At 49.0% G+C, this 17442-nt stretch overlaps 1 protein-coding gene across 1 annotated transcript; it reads left to right on the plus strand.

The window, feature by feature from the left end:
- Positions 1 to 1263: 1263 nt before the first annotated feature.
- LOC146972732 (nuclear factor 7, brain-like) lies at positions 1264 to 2849 on the plus strand. The gene has a single exon (XM_085803123.1). The coding sequence runs from the start codon at positions 1446 to 1448 to the stop codon at positions 2847 to 2849; it is 1404 nt and encodes a 467-aa protein (XP_085659249.1). The 5' UTR covers positions 1264 to 1445.
- Positions 2850 to 17442: the final 14593 nt, after the last annotated feature.

Raw genomic sequence — 17442 nt, forward strand, 5'->3', positions numbered from 1 at the left:
AAATGATGACTCATACCTAGCAACGGGGGTCAACCACACCTCCTCACTAAGATAGGAGTTTCTGTCCACTCCTTGCTCAGAGTTCTCTGAGAGTGTTCTGGAATCACTCCTAAGCTAAGGGTGTTTTCACACCTGCAGTGTTAGAGCGCACTAAATTTAGATTGCACTAAATTTGGTCCAGTTTGGGTCAGTGTGAAAGCACATCGCACTCTAATGCACCAAAACTAGTGCGGCCTGAGGAGGTGGTCTCGTCTCGGTTCGGCTCCAGCTGAACTCTGGTGCGCACTAGTTTAGGTGTGAAAGCAACCGCACTCTGGTGTGACCCAACTGCCAGGCGAACTCAACACGTTTGAGCTAAAAGGGCTCCTGTAGTCGTTGACAGCGGGTTAACGCAGCGGGGAGACGCCCGGTGCTCCGGTCCTACGCAGCTCTGTCCACAAACGAAGCAGCAGCAGCGGGGAAGCCGGTCGCTGCGTGTCCGCTGAGTCGCTCAGACACCGGACAGGTCGGCGGCTCCGTCCCTTGTGTCCGCAGAGCAGCTGGTTACCGAGCAGCAGAGGTCCGCCGTGTTTAACATTTAACCGGGAACTAACGGGACCGAGCTGGGTGAACGCAACCGGAAACCAGCCAGAATTACCAAACAGAGTTATACATGCAAACAATATAGAAATAAATGACCAGAGCTACTAACAACCGGCCCTACTTCTCCATCATTAAAGTTTTATCAATCAGCGCTTCCAGATTTCAGCCGGTAGTCATGGAGACATGACGCTCTCCAAGTTTGGTCCCGAGTGACAAAAAGCAGGTGTGAACGCAACCGCACTAACTGAAAAATGAAACAATGTATCACTTTAACATTTGGTGCGCACTAAACATGTGTGAAAACACCCTAAGACTCCTTGCTAGGAATTTTTTAGGTTAAGTTAGGTTAGGAGCTCTGAGAGGATTCTAAGAATCTTTAGGAATACGGGCCCTGGACTCAGAGAGAATTATCTAACATGTATCAACGTGTCAGTTCATCACTAGCTGAATGTTCACTTGTTTCTGTTTTTCATCAACATAATAACATTTTTACTTACGTAACTTTCAGTGTGACAAAGCTCCGCCCCCTCACCTGGCTTCACCTGAGATAAACCAGGTTAGTGATTAATGCAGAGGACAAAGTCCCAGGAACAACTTTATTGGACTCTGTCAGTCCCAGAGACGCAGACTGAAGAAGAGACGATCAGATTCAGCTTCAGACCGAACCAACAACTTCCTGTGAGTGAGTCCAGCTACAACACTGCTGCTTCAACCTGCCGACACTCCACACACTGAAGGTGAGTTGGACTAAAACCTGGACTCAGAGTCACAGTAAACTTCAGTCAAGTCAGTAGAGGAGGGAGGGGAGCCATGACTGACTCTACTTCCTGTCTGCTGTGTTTTCAGCTTCACTCACAGACTAAATGGCTTCCAGACTAGAGGAGGATCTCTGCTGTCCGGTCTGTACGGAGGTCTTCAGAGATCCTGTTCTTCTGTCCTGCAGCCACAGCTTCTGTAAAGACTGTCTGAAGAGCTGGTGGAGAGAGAAACAAGATCGACTGTGTCCAGTTTGTAAGAGAAGATCTTCAAAGGAACTACCACCTGTTAACCTGGTGTTGAAGAACCTGTGTGAGAGCTTCTTGCAGCAGAGAGAGCAGAGATCTTCAGAGGCTTTCTGCAGTCTGCACTCTGAGAAACTCAGACTCTTCTGTCTGGACCATCAGCAGCCAGTGTGTCTCGTCTGCAGAGATTCAAAAAAACACACCAACCACAGAATCAGACCCATCGATGAAGCTGCTTCAGACCTCAAGGAGGAACTTGAGGAAACTCTGGAGCCCTTAAAGAAGAAGTTAAAGGGTTTTGAAGAAGTTCAAGTGAAGTTTGGTCAAACAGCCGAACACATTAAGGTCCAGGCCCGACACACAGAGAGGCAGATTAAGGAGCAGTTTAAGAAGCTTCACCAGTTTCTAGAAGAGGAAGAGGAGGCCAGGATGGCTGCACTGAGGGAGGAAGAGGAGCAGAAGAGTCAGAGGATGAAGGAGAAGATGGAGGCTCTGAGCAGAGAGATAGCAGCTCTTTCACACACAGTCAGAGCCACAGAGGACGAGCTGAGAGCTGAAGACGTCTCATTCCTGCTCAACTACAAGGCTGCAGTGGAAAGAGTCCAGCAGCGCCCCCTGCTGGAGGATCCACAGCTGGACTCAGCAGCTCTGATAGACCAGGCCAAACACCTGGGCAACCTGACCTTCAACATCTGGAACAAGATGAAGGACATGGTCTCCTACAGTCCTGTGGTTCTGGACCCAAACACTGCTAATCCAGAGCTCATCCTGTCTGAAGATCTGACCAGTGTGAGAGGAGGAGACAAACAGCAGCTTCCTGACAATCCAGAGAGGTTTGATTCTCATAATTTCCCCTCTGTCCTGAGCTCTGAGGGTTTTAACTCAGGGACTCACAGCTGGGATGTCCAGGTTGGAGACAATACAAACTGGGGACTGGGTGTGTTAACAGAGTCTGTGCAGAGGAAGGGAGACGACATGCTGTCTGGATCATGGTTGTTAGGGTTCTATGGAGATAAATACTCAGCATATTCACCATCAACTCTAGACATTGATCTCCCAGAGCAGAAGAAGCACCAGAGGATCAGAGTGAATCTGGACTTGAACAGAGGAAAACTGTCGTTCTCTGATCCTGATACTAACACACACATACACACCTTCACACACACTTTCACTGAGAAGATGTTTCCATACATTGACACTGGTAGTAACCTCCCAGTGAAGCTGGTACCAGTGAAGGTGTCAGTGACAGTGGAGCAGAGCAGTTAGAGATAAAGAGGACGATCATATTCATCATGTCGTTTAAAGGGAAAAGTCGGTTAATTTAACTAGAGCTGCAACAATTAACTGATTAATCAAACAATAATCGATTATTAAACTAATCGTCAACTATTTTGATAACCAAAAATAAAAAATGTTATTAATTTTTTTTTAAGTCAAAATTCTCTTATTTCAGCTTCTTAGATGTGAATATTTCTGGTTTCTTTGTTCCTTTATGACAATTAACTGAGTCTCTCTTTGGTTTGTGGACAAAACAAGACATTTGAGGACGTCGTCTGGTGGTTTGAGAAACACTGATTGAACATTTTATTGACTAAACAACGAATCGATTACTAACTAACTAAGTCTCATTATTAGACTTTTCCTGATTAGTTCATCATTGATCAATCTTTATTTTTAGTTTTTCTCCAGATCAATTTATTTTTTGTTTGTGTTTAATGCATTTTCTGCCAATAAACAATACTTTTTAAAGAATTGTTGTCAGTAGTTTATTGAATAAAACAAGTGGTCTCTTATTTTTTTCCAGAGCTGTATATAATCTATTATAATCTATAAAATATAATTTTATAATATAAAAGGAATGGAGGAATATTAAATGGTTTTTGTGTAGTTTTATGGACCTTTTTGTGCCTGGCCCTATTACTCTCATATAAAGTTTTGGTTGGACTAGGAACCGGCCTCCCAGGTCTCCAGATGCACTTTGAGGAATAAAAAACTACTACAGAGTATTCATCAGCATGAGGTTGAGTCAACAATGACTCATGAATTTAAATTTTTTGGTGAACTATTCCTTTAATGTGAATAAAAACGTGTGGAATGTAAACATGGTCGGTGCCACTGTGTTGTGGAATTGAATGTAGACCAATAAAGAAGCTGAAGCTGACCGAAGAACAGGAAGCATCACAAACCAATATGGCTGCCGTCTCCATGGCTACCATCAACAAACGTTCTTCTTCTTGGTTTGGTTTTTTAACGGTTTCATGATTATCTTTGGTTTAACTGCCTCCTACAGGTCAGATCACGCAGGATTTCTGTCTTGGGGACGAAATCTTTGTGTATTGAACGAATCTCCTTGTTGTTTACAACTACTTCCAGGTAGAAAACCAGCACGTAATTTGAATGAGAACAGTAGTAACGAACAAGAGTTTAGCTATATATCATGTTTTTCATGCTACTGTCACCGTTTACACAACTCTGAAATGATTAAAGAAACATTACTATTTCTGTGAGCACGAGCAAAGTAGTTAATTGTGTTGCTATGTGTTGTATTTATTCAGTTTGGGGGAATAACAGTGTCTAGAAAGCACCAGTGGCTCAGCTGACAGGGACCGCTAACGGCAGCAGCTAAGCTAACAGTAGCTAAGTTAACATCAGGACGTCAGCTGTTAAAACCCTCCCTGTCGGACACGACATGAAACTACTCCAGTTAGCTCAGTCATGTTGTAACTCAGATATCCGCTGGAGAAAATATTTTTTCATGGACCGTTTATTGAGTCACTGAGTTATTAAAGTTAAACATAGCTAACCATTAGCCCGGTTACATGCTGCTATTCCGACATGCCGCTATTTCGACATTGACTTCTAATTGTCGGAGTAGCGGCATTAACATTATTTTTCAAGCGTCCCACTATTCCGACATTTTTTTTTCATTGTCGGACTAGCGGCACTTGACTATTTTTCAAACATTCCGCTTTTCCGACATTGATTGACCTACCTTATAGTCAGACGTGTCCTTCTGATTTTATTTTATTTTTTCATCTGAGACACTGTTTCTCATACACAAATACATAGGCCTATTAGAGAAGAAAAAACAAACCCTCCAAGTTTAAAAACACACCGGCAGCTGAGATTTGGGAGGTTTTTGTTTTTATTGTAGCTTATTAAAATGCACTGACTGATTTATTGCCCGGGCGCATGGCGTCTGTCCGACTACCCATTTCTCCGACCGTACATTTCTTTATTTTTGCGTCCATTAGTCCGACCTCCCACTTCTCCGACTTAAGTAGCCCTAACCCTTAGCCTTACCCTAAACCTAACCTTAACACTGTAGAATGAGTAGTCGGAGAAATGAGCCGTCGGACTTTTGGGCAGTCGGACTGATGTATGCTCCCCTTATTGCCCGATGCCATGTATCACGCATTCTTTCCCCCGCCCTCCGCCCGTTGTCTTTGTTGTCACTTTGTTGCCGCTCCACAGAGCGCACATGGCTAATTAATATGCACGTGCTGACCATATATGGTTGTGTCTAGGCGTTCCGGGGCGGAGGTGTGTTCACGTGCGCAACTGCGCACCATTCTTGGATCCAGTTTGATTTATCAAAGATAAATTGCGGAGAGTTGTGCACGCACAGTTTGATAGATCTGAAAAAGGTGTTAATATTTTGGGTGTCTTTTCGCCGTAGGCCTAAGCAAAACATTTAGTAGCAGCAGTTTTACACTGCTTAGCTTACTTACAGTTTTGATAAATGAGGCCCCAGGCCCTAAGCCCAGAGCCCAGACGCTCACAGCTGCACTTCTCCGCGGCTCATCCGCGGCGCTGTCCGTGGTGCTGAAGGTGACAGGTTAACTTGACAAACAAACTGCAGCATAGTTCTGTTTGTTTATCATGTGTGTCAGTTTTGTTTGTGACTTGATAGTTTAGTTGTTGAGATTAAGAACATCACTCCCTCATCAAACCAGTGATAGGCATACTGAAAAGAGAGAGAGAGACGCGCCTGGGTATCGCAGCTGTAAAAAAAAAAAAAAAAAGAAAAAAGAAAAAAAAAGACGACGTGTCGGAATAGTGGTATTAAACAGTGTCGGACTACCGGCATGTCTAGATAGAGCGATGTCGTAATAGCGGGATGTCTGAATAGCGGGCGGACCCCGGATTCTTTATGGAAACCACTAACCACTGTTTTTGTGGGACACCTTTTTGGGCTGTATGTAATATTTCATTTTTACAATGGATATTTTTAAACACAACCCTGACTGCTGCTGTTTCCCAAAAGGGAATTTGTCATGCTTTCAATAACTCTTCCAGATCGACAGCCCACAGTCCCTATTACCTCCTTTTCCACCGGCACCAAAGACTTCCTGAGGTGTTAAATGCAGCATGTCCCATGGATGAAAGCACAGAAGTAGGCGACGGCTGTGAAAGCCCTAAACACAAAGGTTGGGACAGTTTTCATGGACTATGGTCTACTAAATTCTGTGTACTGATCTTTTAGGTTCTTAGCAACATTGAGAGGGCACAGGAACAGCAAAAGAAAGCATTCTCTGGGAGGAAAAGAAAACGGGAAAGACCGTGCCACCTGGAAGCTGGCGACAAAGACCTCATTGGAGAACGCCCCAAGAAGTGGAAATTAGGACCGAGATTTGCTGCGAGATGTTCTTTTGTTGTTGTAAACCATTGGATGTATGATGAAGAACATCTCGCAGCAAATCTCACGCATCTCGCGCCCGGGGCTTTTCACGGGAGAGGTGAAAGAACCAACCTCCAACCTTCCTGGCAATGGAAGAAGAGGAGCAGCAGGAAGCCTTGAGGACCTTGATGCCAAGGAGTCGGACATGGAGGTTTGAGCAGGGCCTGCTCATCCAGAAGTAAGCGATCCGGTGGTTTTGGCTAACTTCCTGTCAGCCGATGGAGTTAGCAGTCCCCGCCCTCGTCCCTACGTCACCACATTCAGGCGCATCCCTTGGCTGCACACACAGAGAGGACCGCCCCTTTATGCCGTTCTCTCTCCTCATTGGATAAAGGTTGTAGGATACAAGGAAAGTTTTCTCCTCGGCTTACAGCAGAGCAGAGTGACTGACAGACCCGTGTTTCAGATAGAACGATTTAAGACTTATATTAACACAAATATTCCGCTTACTTCTGCTTTAACGCTCTGTGCACAAACCCTCACACTCCCTTGAGTCTGGACGCTGGCTAAGTGCCCCACACACCCGACCATTTCCTCCATTTTTCCCACTCATGGCCTGCACCTTGACGTGGTGAGTGAGCTTTCAACTAAGCCTGGCCACTAGGGATGTGTATGATATGTTATATGTATATGACAGACAGATAGATATGCATAAAGCCCCCACAGAATCGGGTGTACTGTGAGCCACGCGCACTGTCCGTGGACGTTAGAGGTTTCATAGTCAAGTGTACCGTGTCACATTTTAAAACAGGTCGATGAGAAGATTTCCCGCCGAGTAGTCTGTTGTGTGACACAGAGTGGGGTCCGCCTGTATTCAGACATCCCGCTATTCCGACATGTCTCTATTTAGACATCCCGCTATTACGACATCCCTCTATCTAGACATGCCGGTAGTCCGACACTTTTTGATACCGCTATTCCGACACGTCGTCTTTTTTTTTTTTTTTACAGCTGCGATACCCAGGTGCGTCTCTCTCTCTCTTTTCTTTTCAGCATGCCTATCACTGGTTTGATGAGGGAGTGATGTTCTTAATCTCAACAACTAAACTATCAAGTCACAAACAAAACTGACACACATGATAAACAAACAGAACTATGCTGCAGTTTGTTTGTCAAGTTAACCTGTCACCTTCAGCACCACGGACAGCGCTGCAGATGAGCCGCGGATGAGCCGCGGAGAAGCTGCAGCTGTGAGCGTCTGGGCTCTGGGCTTAGGGCCTGGGGCCTCATTTATCAAAACTGTAAGTAAGCAGTGTAAAACTGCTGCTACTAAATGTTTTGCTTAGGCCTACGGCGAAAAGACACCCAAAATATTTACACCTTTTTCAGATCTATCAAACTGTGCGTGCACAACTCTCCGCAATTTCTCTTTGATAAATCAAACTGGATCCAAGAATGGTGCGCAGTTGCGCACGTGAACACACCTCCGCCCCGGGAACGCCTAGACACAACCATATATGGTCAGCACGTGCATATTAATTAGCCATGTGCGCTCTGTGGAGCGGCAACAAAGTGACAACGAAGACAAGGGGCGGAGGGTGGGGGAAAGAAAGCGAGATACATGGCATCGGGCAATAAATCAGTCAGAAAAATGATCTTGCATTTTAATAAGCTACAATAAAAACAAAAACCTCCCAAATCTCAGCTGCCGGTGTGTTTTTAAACTTGGAGGGTTTGTTTTTTCTTCTCTAATAGGCCTATGTATTTGTGTATGAGAAACAGTGTCTCAGATGAAAAAATAAAATAAAATCAGAAGCGTCTGACTATAAGGTAATCAATCAATGTCGGAAAAAAAAAATGTCGGAATAGTGGGATTAATAGTATTCTGCTTTTCTCTCTGTATCAATTTGAGGGATGTTTAATATTTGGTTGAAGCGGAGCAAGTTTCCTTTCGGCGCACATGTTAACCGATTCGCAACGCTACCGTGGCCTCCTATGGTCGTAATGATGGTATTTTTTTCTTTTTTTAAACATCCTGCCTTTCCAACAATTTGGCGTATTTTTTTCCCCCAAAAGATTTTGCACTGGTTCGGTTTAGGCAATGAAAAAAGGAGTTGGTTAATGTGACGGAGCGCCTTTGAACGCCCCGTCATTCCCTGACCGGCGCGCTCTCTCTCCCAGAGAGTGCCGGTGTCGGGGGCGCGCGCTGCGCCCTCATTGTTCCGGCGGAGCCAAGCTCCTTATAAACTGTTCCCCGCCGGCCGCATCTCGCGGTCCAGCGGTGGCATAAACTTTTCCCGTGCCCTGAACTCTGTTCTCCCCACTGTGGGTCGTCGAGGGTGCACACTCGGCGCCTACATGACACATACACACACACCTACACACGCTCACCTGCTGTTGCTGCAGAGGTCTGACTCGGGTTCACTGGCCGAACCGAGGCAGTTCCGGTCCACGTAATAAGTAGCGCACTGTGGCGCGCTACCTTGGGTCAGGTGACCACGGACTAAACCATATGTGGTGAATTGTTATAAAGTATGGTTAATTTATGTGTTCTGGAGGAAAAGTGGCGCAGCCATATGGGGGGTTGTTAGTGCCACAGTACTGGGGTTAGATTTACAGGGATTCTGTAAGTTTTGTGTATTTTTCCCAGTTTATGTTTCTTAACCCCTGTGTTTTGTTAAATGGTTTGCCCGGGGGAGGGGCCAAGGGGGTATTTAAAGAGAGCTCAGCTCACTTGAAGGTGTGTTCGGCTGAGGAGCATACAGACTGGCTGCCTGATTCTTGTACATATCTTTTGCCTCCATCTTGTTGTAAATATTATTCCTGCTGGTTTTTTTTACGTTGCCACCTGTGAGTATTTTGGGTTTTTTTTGGTGTAATAAAAAAGCAAATCACCCAACAAAAGTTTGCCGACTGGGCCATCATCTATCCATCCATCAACACAAAGTATCGAACCCCGACATTTGGTGTCAGAAGTGGGATGGCCAGTCGACGAGGGCGCCTCCGGTACACAGGAAGACGTACCGGGTTGCGCTCACAAAAGGAGGAACCAGTACAGGACGAAGATGGCGAGGAGGGAGCCTGGTCCACAGCCGAGGAGGACGAAGGGGGTGCAGCGGCTCCAGTCCTGCAGGCCGGCCCTGGAGCTCCAAGTCCAGGAGAGGAGCTGGTGGCGGTCATGAGGACCTTCCTGGAGGGACAGCAGAGAAGAGAGGAGGGGTTTCTGGCAGAGCTCCGGGGACTCCGGGCTTCGTGGCCAGCCCCGCAACTGGGTCAGGCTGTAGCAGGGCCGAGGCCGGTAGCACCTGTTCCTGCACCTATCCCAGAGATCGGGTCCCTGTCACCATCTGAGAGGTCGCTGATGAGCCTGAGAATGGACTTACCGACACCCGCCGCAGTTCACCCTTAAGGGCGCCAAGGTTTGGGGTGAGCAGTGGGTCAGAACCTCCAAGGCCGGAGGGCAGACCCTGTGGCGACCCCAAGATTCCCCAGTACCTGGCTGGGGAGGACATTGAAAATTACCTGCTTCGCTTCGAGCGGATTGCCAGAACGTGGGGTTGGCCAGATGGTGAGTGGGCATGTCGCCTGGTGCCGCTACTCACTGGGAAGGCGCTAGAGGCATACACCGCTATGGACGAGGAGAGGGCTCATTCGTACCCGGACCTGAAGGCGGCACTCCTGACCAAGTTTGACGTCTCACCGGAGACGTATCGCCAGCAGTTCCGGGCCATGGCAATTCCACCGGGAGAGAACCCAACAGAGACTTACCACCGCTTAAAGGGTCTCTACCGTCGGTGGATTCGGCCAGAGCAGCATACCAAGGAGCAGATCGGTGAGCAGGTCATTTTGGAGCAGCTGCTGCGAGTCTTCCCAGCAGACATCCGCACCTGGGTGAAGGAGCACGAGCCGACGGACGGGCTAGCTGCAGGCAAGCTCGCACTGCAGTACCTCAACGCACGGAGGGGAGGCCCGCCTGCCTACCACGGTGGTCCCAGTCGTCAGGTGCCGTCGCAGCCCAGACCAGCAGCCAGAGCCAGCCAGCATCTGCCTGGAGACGCCCGGCCTGCACCTCGCCAGCGCAGCCCCGGTAAGGAGTTCATCTGTTTTTACTGCCAGCAAGCAGGGCACAAGGCTTCGTTGTGCCCCATCAGAAAAGCTAAGCTTAGCGGGGCATGTTACACTCCTCGGGTTGAGGTTGCAAGTACTGGGGGAGGGCAACAGCGCTTTAAGGATGTTACCATTAATGGTGAAGCTGTGACTGCTCTGATTGACTCGGGGAGCTTCCTGACGCTGGTCCGAAGGGAGTTGGTGCCAACGGGCATGGTGGATTATAGCAGAAGGGAAGACATTTTGTGTGTGCACGGGGACAGCCATTCCTACCCCACAGCTGAGGTGACGGTGGTGGTGGCTGAGCAACCGTACCTGCTGACTGTTGGGGTAGTGGAAAGGTTACCCGTGGCTGCTATCCTGGGGTGGGACTTACCTGTGCTGCTGGACGTGCTGCTGGAGGCCGGCCCCAAAGACAGTGACCTGGGGAAGGGCTTGTCCGGTCATGTGATCACCCGCGCCCAGGCCAGGGCGGGGGTGACGGCCGACCCAGGGCCGGAAAAGGGGCCCGATCCAGAACTATTCTCAACCCTGGACAGCAGTTTGTTTGAGGGGGCCGTGAAGGGGCCCAGGAAGTCTCGCCGCCAGCGGCGGTTTGAAAAGGGGCTGAAGTCCCGGGAGCCCGACTGTGCAAAGGGCATATGGGAGGTGCCAGAGGACATTGGGGCCCTGCAAAAGGGGGATGGGACTCTGAAGCCCTTGTTCGCCAAGGTGGTTGGGGGGCTGGATATGTCAAAAGGGGAGAAAGAATGTTTTGTTGTTGACAGTGATGTTTTGTATGCAGTGGCGGATGGTGTCAAACGCCTTGTGGTTCCTGTGTCATGTCGGCCGATGATAATGCACCTGGCACACACCTTGCCTTGGGCAGGTCATCTTGGCCGCAACAAAACATATTTGCGCATATCCTCCAGGTTCTATTGGCCTTCCATGTATGTTGATGTGCAAACCTTCTGCAAAACCTGTCCCACCTGTCAGAAAACTTGCTATGTCCGCCAGTCCGACCGAGCCTACCTACAACCCCTGCCCGTGATCTCCACTCCGTTTAGGCGTGTGGCCATGGACATTGTGGGCCCATTGGTGAAGAGCAGTGGGGGGCACCAGTACATCCTGGTGCTCTGTGACTACGCCACACGGTTCCCGGAGGCTTTCCCCCTGCGCACGGTCACTGCTCCTGCTGTTCTGCGTTGTCTTGTCCAGTTGTTTTCCAGGGTTGGTGTACCGGACGAGATCATCACAGACCAGGGGACCAACTTCACCTCCAGACTCCTGCAGCTCTTCCACCGGCAGCTGGGGATTTCGGCGATCAAGACCACCCCGTACCATCCTCAGACGGACGGCCTGGTCGAGCGCTTCAATCAGACCCTGAAGAAGATGCTGCAGAAGTTTGTGGACGACACCGGGAGAAACTGGGACCAGTGGCTGCCCTACCTGCTTTTCGCCTACCGGGAGGTTCCCCAAGCGTCCACAGGGTTTTCCCCGTTTGAGCTCCTGTATGGCTGGGAGGTACAGGGGCCATTGGATCTGCTGCGGAAGACCTGGGAGGCTCCCACAACTGGCACCAGCGACCAGGGTGTGGTCCAGTTCGTGCTGGAGATGAGGGACCGGTTGGCGGCGTACAGAGAAGAGGCAGAGGTCAACCTTCGTGAAGCCCAGCAGACCCAGAAGGCGTGGTACGACCGACAGGCCAGGCACAGGGAGTTCCAGCCCGGCCAGAAGGTCCTACTCCTCCTGCCATCCTCCAACAGCAAGCTGCTGGCCAAATGGCAGGGCCCGTACACCGTCCTCAGGAAGATGGGCCCGGTGACGTACGAGATCCACCACCCGGACAAGAAAAGGGCGAAGCAGGTTTACCACGTCAACCTGCTGAAGGAGTGGAAGGAGGCTCCGGTTCGGGTTCCTGTGGCGTCCCTGCTGGTGACGGCAGTGGACAGCGAGGGGGAGGAGGAGTCTACCCTCGCCGACCTCCGACAGTCTGCGGAGCCTGCTCTCGGGCACCTCTCTGCCACCAAGTCCAGCCAGCTGTGCCAGGTGTTCCAGGGGGTCGCCAAGCTCTTCGCGGCCAACCCGGGGAAGACTGCCCTCGTGGAGCATGTGGTTCGGCTGAAAGACAAGGGGCCGGTTCGTCAGAGGGCCTACCGGGTGCCCCAGCATCTTGTGGCCAAACTTCAGAAGGAGGTGGAGGAGATGCAGCGCTTGGGGGTGATCGAGCCGTCGCAGTCTGAGTGGTGTAGCCCGGTGGTCATTGTGGGGAAGAAGGACGGTTCCCTGCGCATCTGCATCGACTTCCGGAAGGTCAACGCCATGTCAGAGTTTGACGCCTACCCGATGCCCCGGATCGACGACCTGCTGGAGAGGATTGGTCGGGCTAGGTTCATCACCACCCTGGACCTCTGTAAAGGGTACTGGCAGGTACCCCTGGAAGCGTCCAGTCGTCCCTGCACAGCGTTCCAGACACCTGCCGGCCTCTTCCAGTTCACGGTGATGCCCTTCGGCCTACATGGAGCACCGGCAACTTTCCAGAGGCTGATGGACCGTGTCCTGCGGGGGTGTGAGGACTGCAGTGCTGCCTACCTCGATGACGTGGTCATTTTCAGTGCCACCTGGGAGCAGCACCTGCGTGATCTGGAGCGGGTCCTGGGCCAGATCCAGCAGGCAGGCCTGACGCTGAATCCAGCCAAGTGTCAATGGGCCAGGGAGGAGGCGAAGTACTTAGGGTACCGGCTTGGACGAGGGGAGGTCCGACCACAGGTGGACAAGGTCGAGGCCGTCCGTAGCTGCCCACGCCCTCGCACGAAGAAGGAGGTGAGGTCCTTCTTGGGCTTGGCCGGCTGGTACAGGAGGTTCGTCCCACAGTTCGCCACCATCGCAGCACCTCTGACAGCACTGACGGCGAAGGACCAGAGGAACCCGGTCATCTGGAACGAGGACTGCGAGGCAGCGTTCCAAGCTCTCAAGGCCTGTTTGTGCTCTTCGCCAGTTCTGAGGAGCCCGGACTTCAGCCAGCGGTTCCTGGTTCAGACCGATGCCTCAGCGGTGGGACTGGGGGCAGTCCTGGCCCAAGGTGAGCCGGGTGACGAGCGACCGGTGCTGTACCTGAGCCGGAAGCTGCTGCCACGGGAGACCAGGTACTCTACTGTGGAGAAGGAGGGCCTGGCCATCAAATGGGCCCTGGAGAGTTTGAGGTACTACCTGCTGGGAAGGGAGTTTGACTTAGAGACTGATCACAGAGCTCTGACCTGGATTAACTCCATGAAAGACCACAACAGTCGTCTCACCCGATGGTACCTCTCTCTCCAGCCATTCCAGTTCCAGATCCGACATCGAGCTGGCAAGACCAACGTTGTGGCAGATTATCTCTCCAGGTTGCCGCACATCGTCAACCTCGGGGAGGAGGGGGATAATGTGACGGAGCGCCTTTGAACGCCCCGTCATTCCCTGACCGGCGCGCTCTCTCTCCCAGAGAGTGCCGGTGTCGGGGGCGCGCGCTGCGCCCTCATTGTTCCGGCGGAGCCAAGCTCCTTATAAATTGTTCCCCGCCGGCCGCATCTCGCGGTCCAGCGGTGGCATAAACTTTTCCCGTGCCCTGAACTCTGTTCTCCCCACTGTGGGTCGTCGAGGGTGCACACTCGGCGCCTACATGACACATACACACACACCTACACACGCTCACCTGCTGTTGCTGCAGAGGTCTGACTCGGGTTCACTGGCCGAACCGAGGCAGTTCCGGTCCACGTAATAAGTAGCGCACTGTGGCGCGCTACCTTGGGTCAGGTGACCACGGACTAAACCATATGTGGTGAATTGTTATAAAGTATGGTTAATTTATGTGTTCTGGAGGAAAAGTGGCGCAGCCATATGGGGGGTTGTTAGTGCCACAGTACTGGGGTTAGATTTACAGGGATTCTGTAAGTTTTGTGTATTTTTCCCAGTTTATGTTTCTTAACCCCTGTGTTTTGTTAAATGGTTTGCCCGGGGGAGGGGCCAAGGGGGTATTTAAAGAGAGCTCAGCTCACTTGAAGGTGTGTTCGGCTGAGGAGCATACAGACTGGCTGCCTGATTCTTGTACATATCTTTTGCCTCCATCTTGTTGTAAATATTATTCCTGCTGGTTTTTTTTACGTTGCCACCTGTGAGTATTTTGGGTTTTTTTTGGTGTAATAAAAAAGCAAATCACCCAACAAAAGTTTGCCGACTGGGCCATCATCTATCCATCCATCAACACAAAGTATCGAACCCCGACAGTTAAGTTTAGTAAAAAGAGCAGGTCGAGGCTAGACAGGCAGACTAGTCTCTGTCTGCGCTCTGCTGCGTAATTACACACAACCATGTGGGTATTCCTCTATCAACATGTCGTAAAGGAGAGAGTAACTTGTTGAGTAGCGCAGGTTTCCTTATATTGAAATGGTGGGACGTTCGCATGCTGGAATTGCGGTATGTCAGAATGGTGGTATGTCTAAATGGTGGGATTTTTGAGTGGTAAAATGTCGGGATGACACAGACAGTTTGAGAAGGAAAAAAATAATTTTGAGACCTAAAAAGTTTAGTTATTTATTTTTTTACTTTCAGTTTTTAACGTTGACACGTCAACAGACAACTGCGTGCGACGTAGGCAACGTTCCATCCATCACATGTTCGCAACTGTCTGCTGCCGCTGCTGTTGCCATGGAGACTAGTCAGAGAATGTGATCAGTGTCATTTCTATCAGACATAAACTGTATGAAAACTGGGTTCACCAGTTAGTTTTCTTTTCTATGTCTTCTGTATTCTTTTGTATATAGCCTATCTGACTGTTACGCTGCTCCCGTCTCTGCTGCTGCTGCTACAGTTATAAACTGACCTGAAAATTAAAACCCGGTCCGACCAGCGGGTGTTGAACACGGCGACAATTCTCAGTCTAAACTCGGCTGAAAAAAGAAAAAAGGAAGCATTCTTCGCCGTAATTGCTGTGACCAGCAACTACGTTTTGATGGAGATATGTTTTGATATGAGCGTTAGCTGTTGTTAGCCTGGCTATCAGCTAACGCTACCTTTAGCTGAGCGGCTACTTAGCGTTAACTGTATTTTACATCGAATAGCAGATAAACAAACGTAATACGTATCGATAACGATAACGTCTGTGTACATATACCGTACATTCATGAAAATGTCCGGTTTTCATTGTTTTCATGCGGTAGGATACTTTGTTGTGTTAGCAATGGACCTGATAACGCCGGTGGACCCGGAAATAAAGTTGTGACGTCAGGACTTAACAATACACATTTTGTATTGATGATGAAGTTGGAGCTGCCTTGTTTTACAGTAATGAATGTTGGGTTAATTGATATCTTCTTTTCCATAGGATTTTATAACAATAGTTTGATAAAGTGCAATCTGCTGCCAGCACATTAGGCTACATCTGTACAGCTGCACACATGTCACTTCCTGTGTTTACAAACCAACAATTTTCTTCTGTTATATCAAGATAATGAAATACATGAATGTGTCGTCACGTCGTAGTTATCACGAGAAAACGACAGTAAAATAAAGAAATACATGGCCAATCCCTGTAGTCATTTGTTACAGCTCCAGTTGGAGACGGTAACTCAACAAACAAATGATGAGAGAGAGAGACAGAACTTGAGGACAAAAATAATAAGGGTTTATTCACATAAATGAGAAGCAAATAAATTAACAGGATTTTACAGGTGGATGAGGGAAGGATGGCCGTGTGGGTTGTGCCAAAGAAATGAAATAAAATAGAACAAAACTGGGCCTTACTACTGCTTGCTAGGTGAAGAAAAGAAAAGAACACAAGGCCCGACTAACTGAACTAACAAAATGGCTGCAGCAAAACTATACACAGGTGGCACCAACCCCTAACCTAGTGTCTCAAACATAAACAACCTACGTGAGTGGTGGTGTATAGGGTACCCCAGTCTTACCTTGGCCCACCTCCCTTCCACAAACCCTTAACAAAAAGAAAACAAGAGCCTGCTGATCACCAGCTACCAGCTCTGGAGGCAAAGCATTTTGCAAGCAGAGTGAGAGAGCTGTGTTTCCCACAGCAGGCCTTTTAAGCACAGTCCTGGCACGGGATTGGTCCACCACTTAGTGCGGGCGGAGATGAAGTAGGGCGGAGCAGCAAGGTAGGGAGTCCCAGGCCCCGTTTATACGTACCCGGGTATTTTTAAAAACAGAGATTTCCCCCTCTCCGTTTATAAAAAACACTGCGTGCACACCAGTCCGTTTTCAGAAAACGTTTCGTTTACACTGACCCGTGTATATATGCCGTCAAGAGCACGCCAAACCTGTAGGTGGCAGTGTAGCGAGAAGCTCAAGCCCACGTCAGCCAATCAGAATCCCGCACATGATCCCGCATAGCAACCTCATAGCAACAGCAACAACAACAACAACAACAACGTCACTTGCCCTCCTTGTGTGTAAAGTTTTAATATTTTTTCATGCGAGAAAGTAACAGTTTAGATGCCAAATATACGGCCAGTTTATCCAGATGAGGCTGTTTAGACGTTTGCTCCCGTGTTTCTCGGAGAGGTGAAGCTTGAAGCTTTTTTTTTTTTCGGAGAAGTGAAGCTCCACCTGTGGAGCAACGACCGGGACATCACAGAGACGGTGTCCGCTCTGCAACGCTGCTCGGTCGGCCAGCTTCTGTCGTCCTCCCGGGATCAAAACGATGTGTAAATAACTTACCCGCAGGTTTTTAGAGGTTTACCACCGGCTGGTTAAATTATTTTTAGGAGATAAATGTTGGTCTCATTGATGAAATCTAACAATTGTGGCAGTAGCAGTTTGTTTGAATGAAAAGTGAAGCTTCATGTGTGTTAACTATTACTGGACAGAAGAGCAGCCCAGCCTCGGGACTCTGTACAGAAATCAGCCCATTTAACGTTACATCAATAAACATGTTTTACAATGAACACATCAGTCTGCATTAAATTTTATCATTATTATTATTTATTTATTTTATTAAGTTATGTAATATGGTTACGGTTAGACGTCAGGGTCTGTCGTCGGCTACCCAAATCTCCGTTTTTCTCCGTTTACATGCAAACGTGAAAACGGGCGTTTTCCAAAATCTCCACCCTGGCCGGAGTTTTTAAAAAGCATCGTTTTCAGTGGCGTTTTCTCTGTTTG

Source organism: Trachurus japonicus, chromosome 16 (genome assembly GCF_045865225.1).
Source record: "Trachurus japonicus isolate A0001 chromosome 16, Traja_1.0".
Classification (NCBI taxonomy): Eukaryota; Metazoa; Chordata; class Actinopteri; order Carangiformes; family Carangidae; genus Trachurus; species Trachurus japonicus.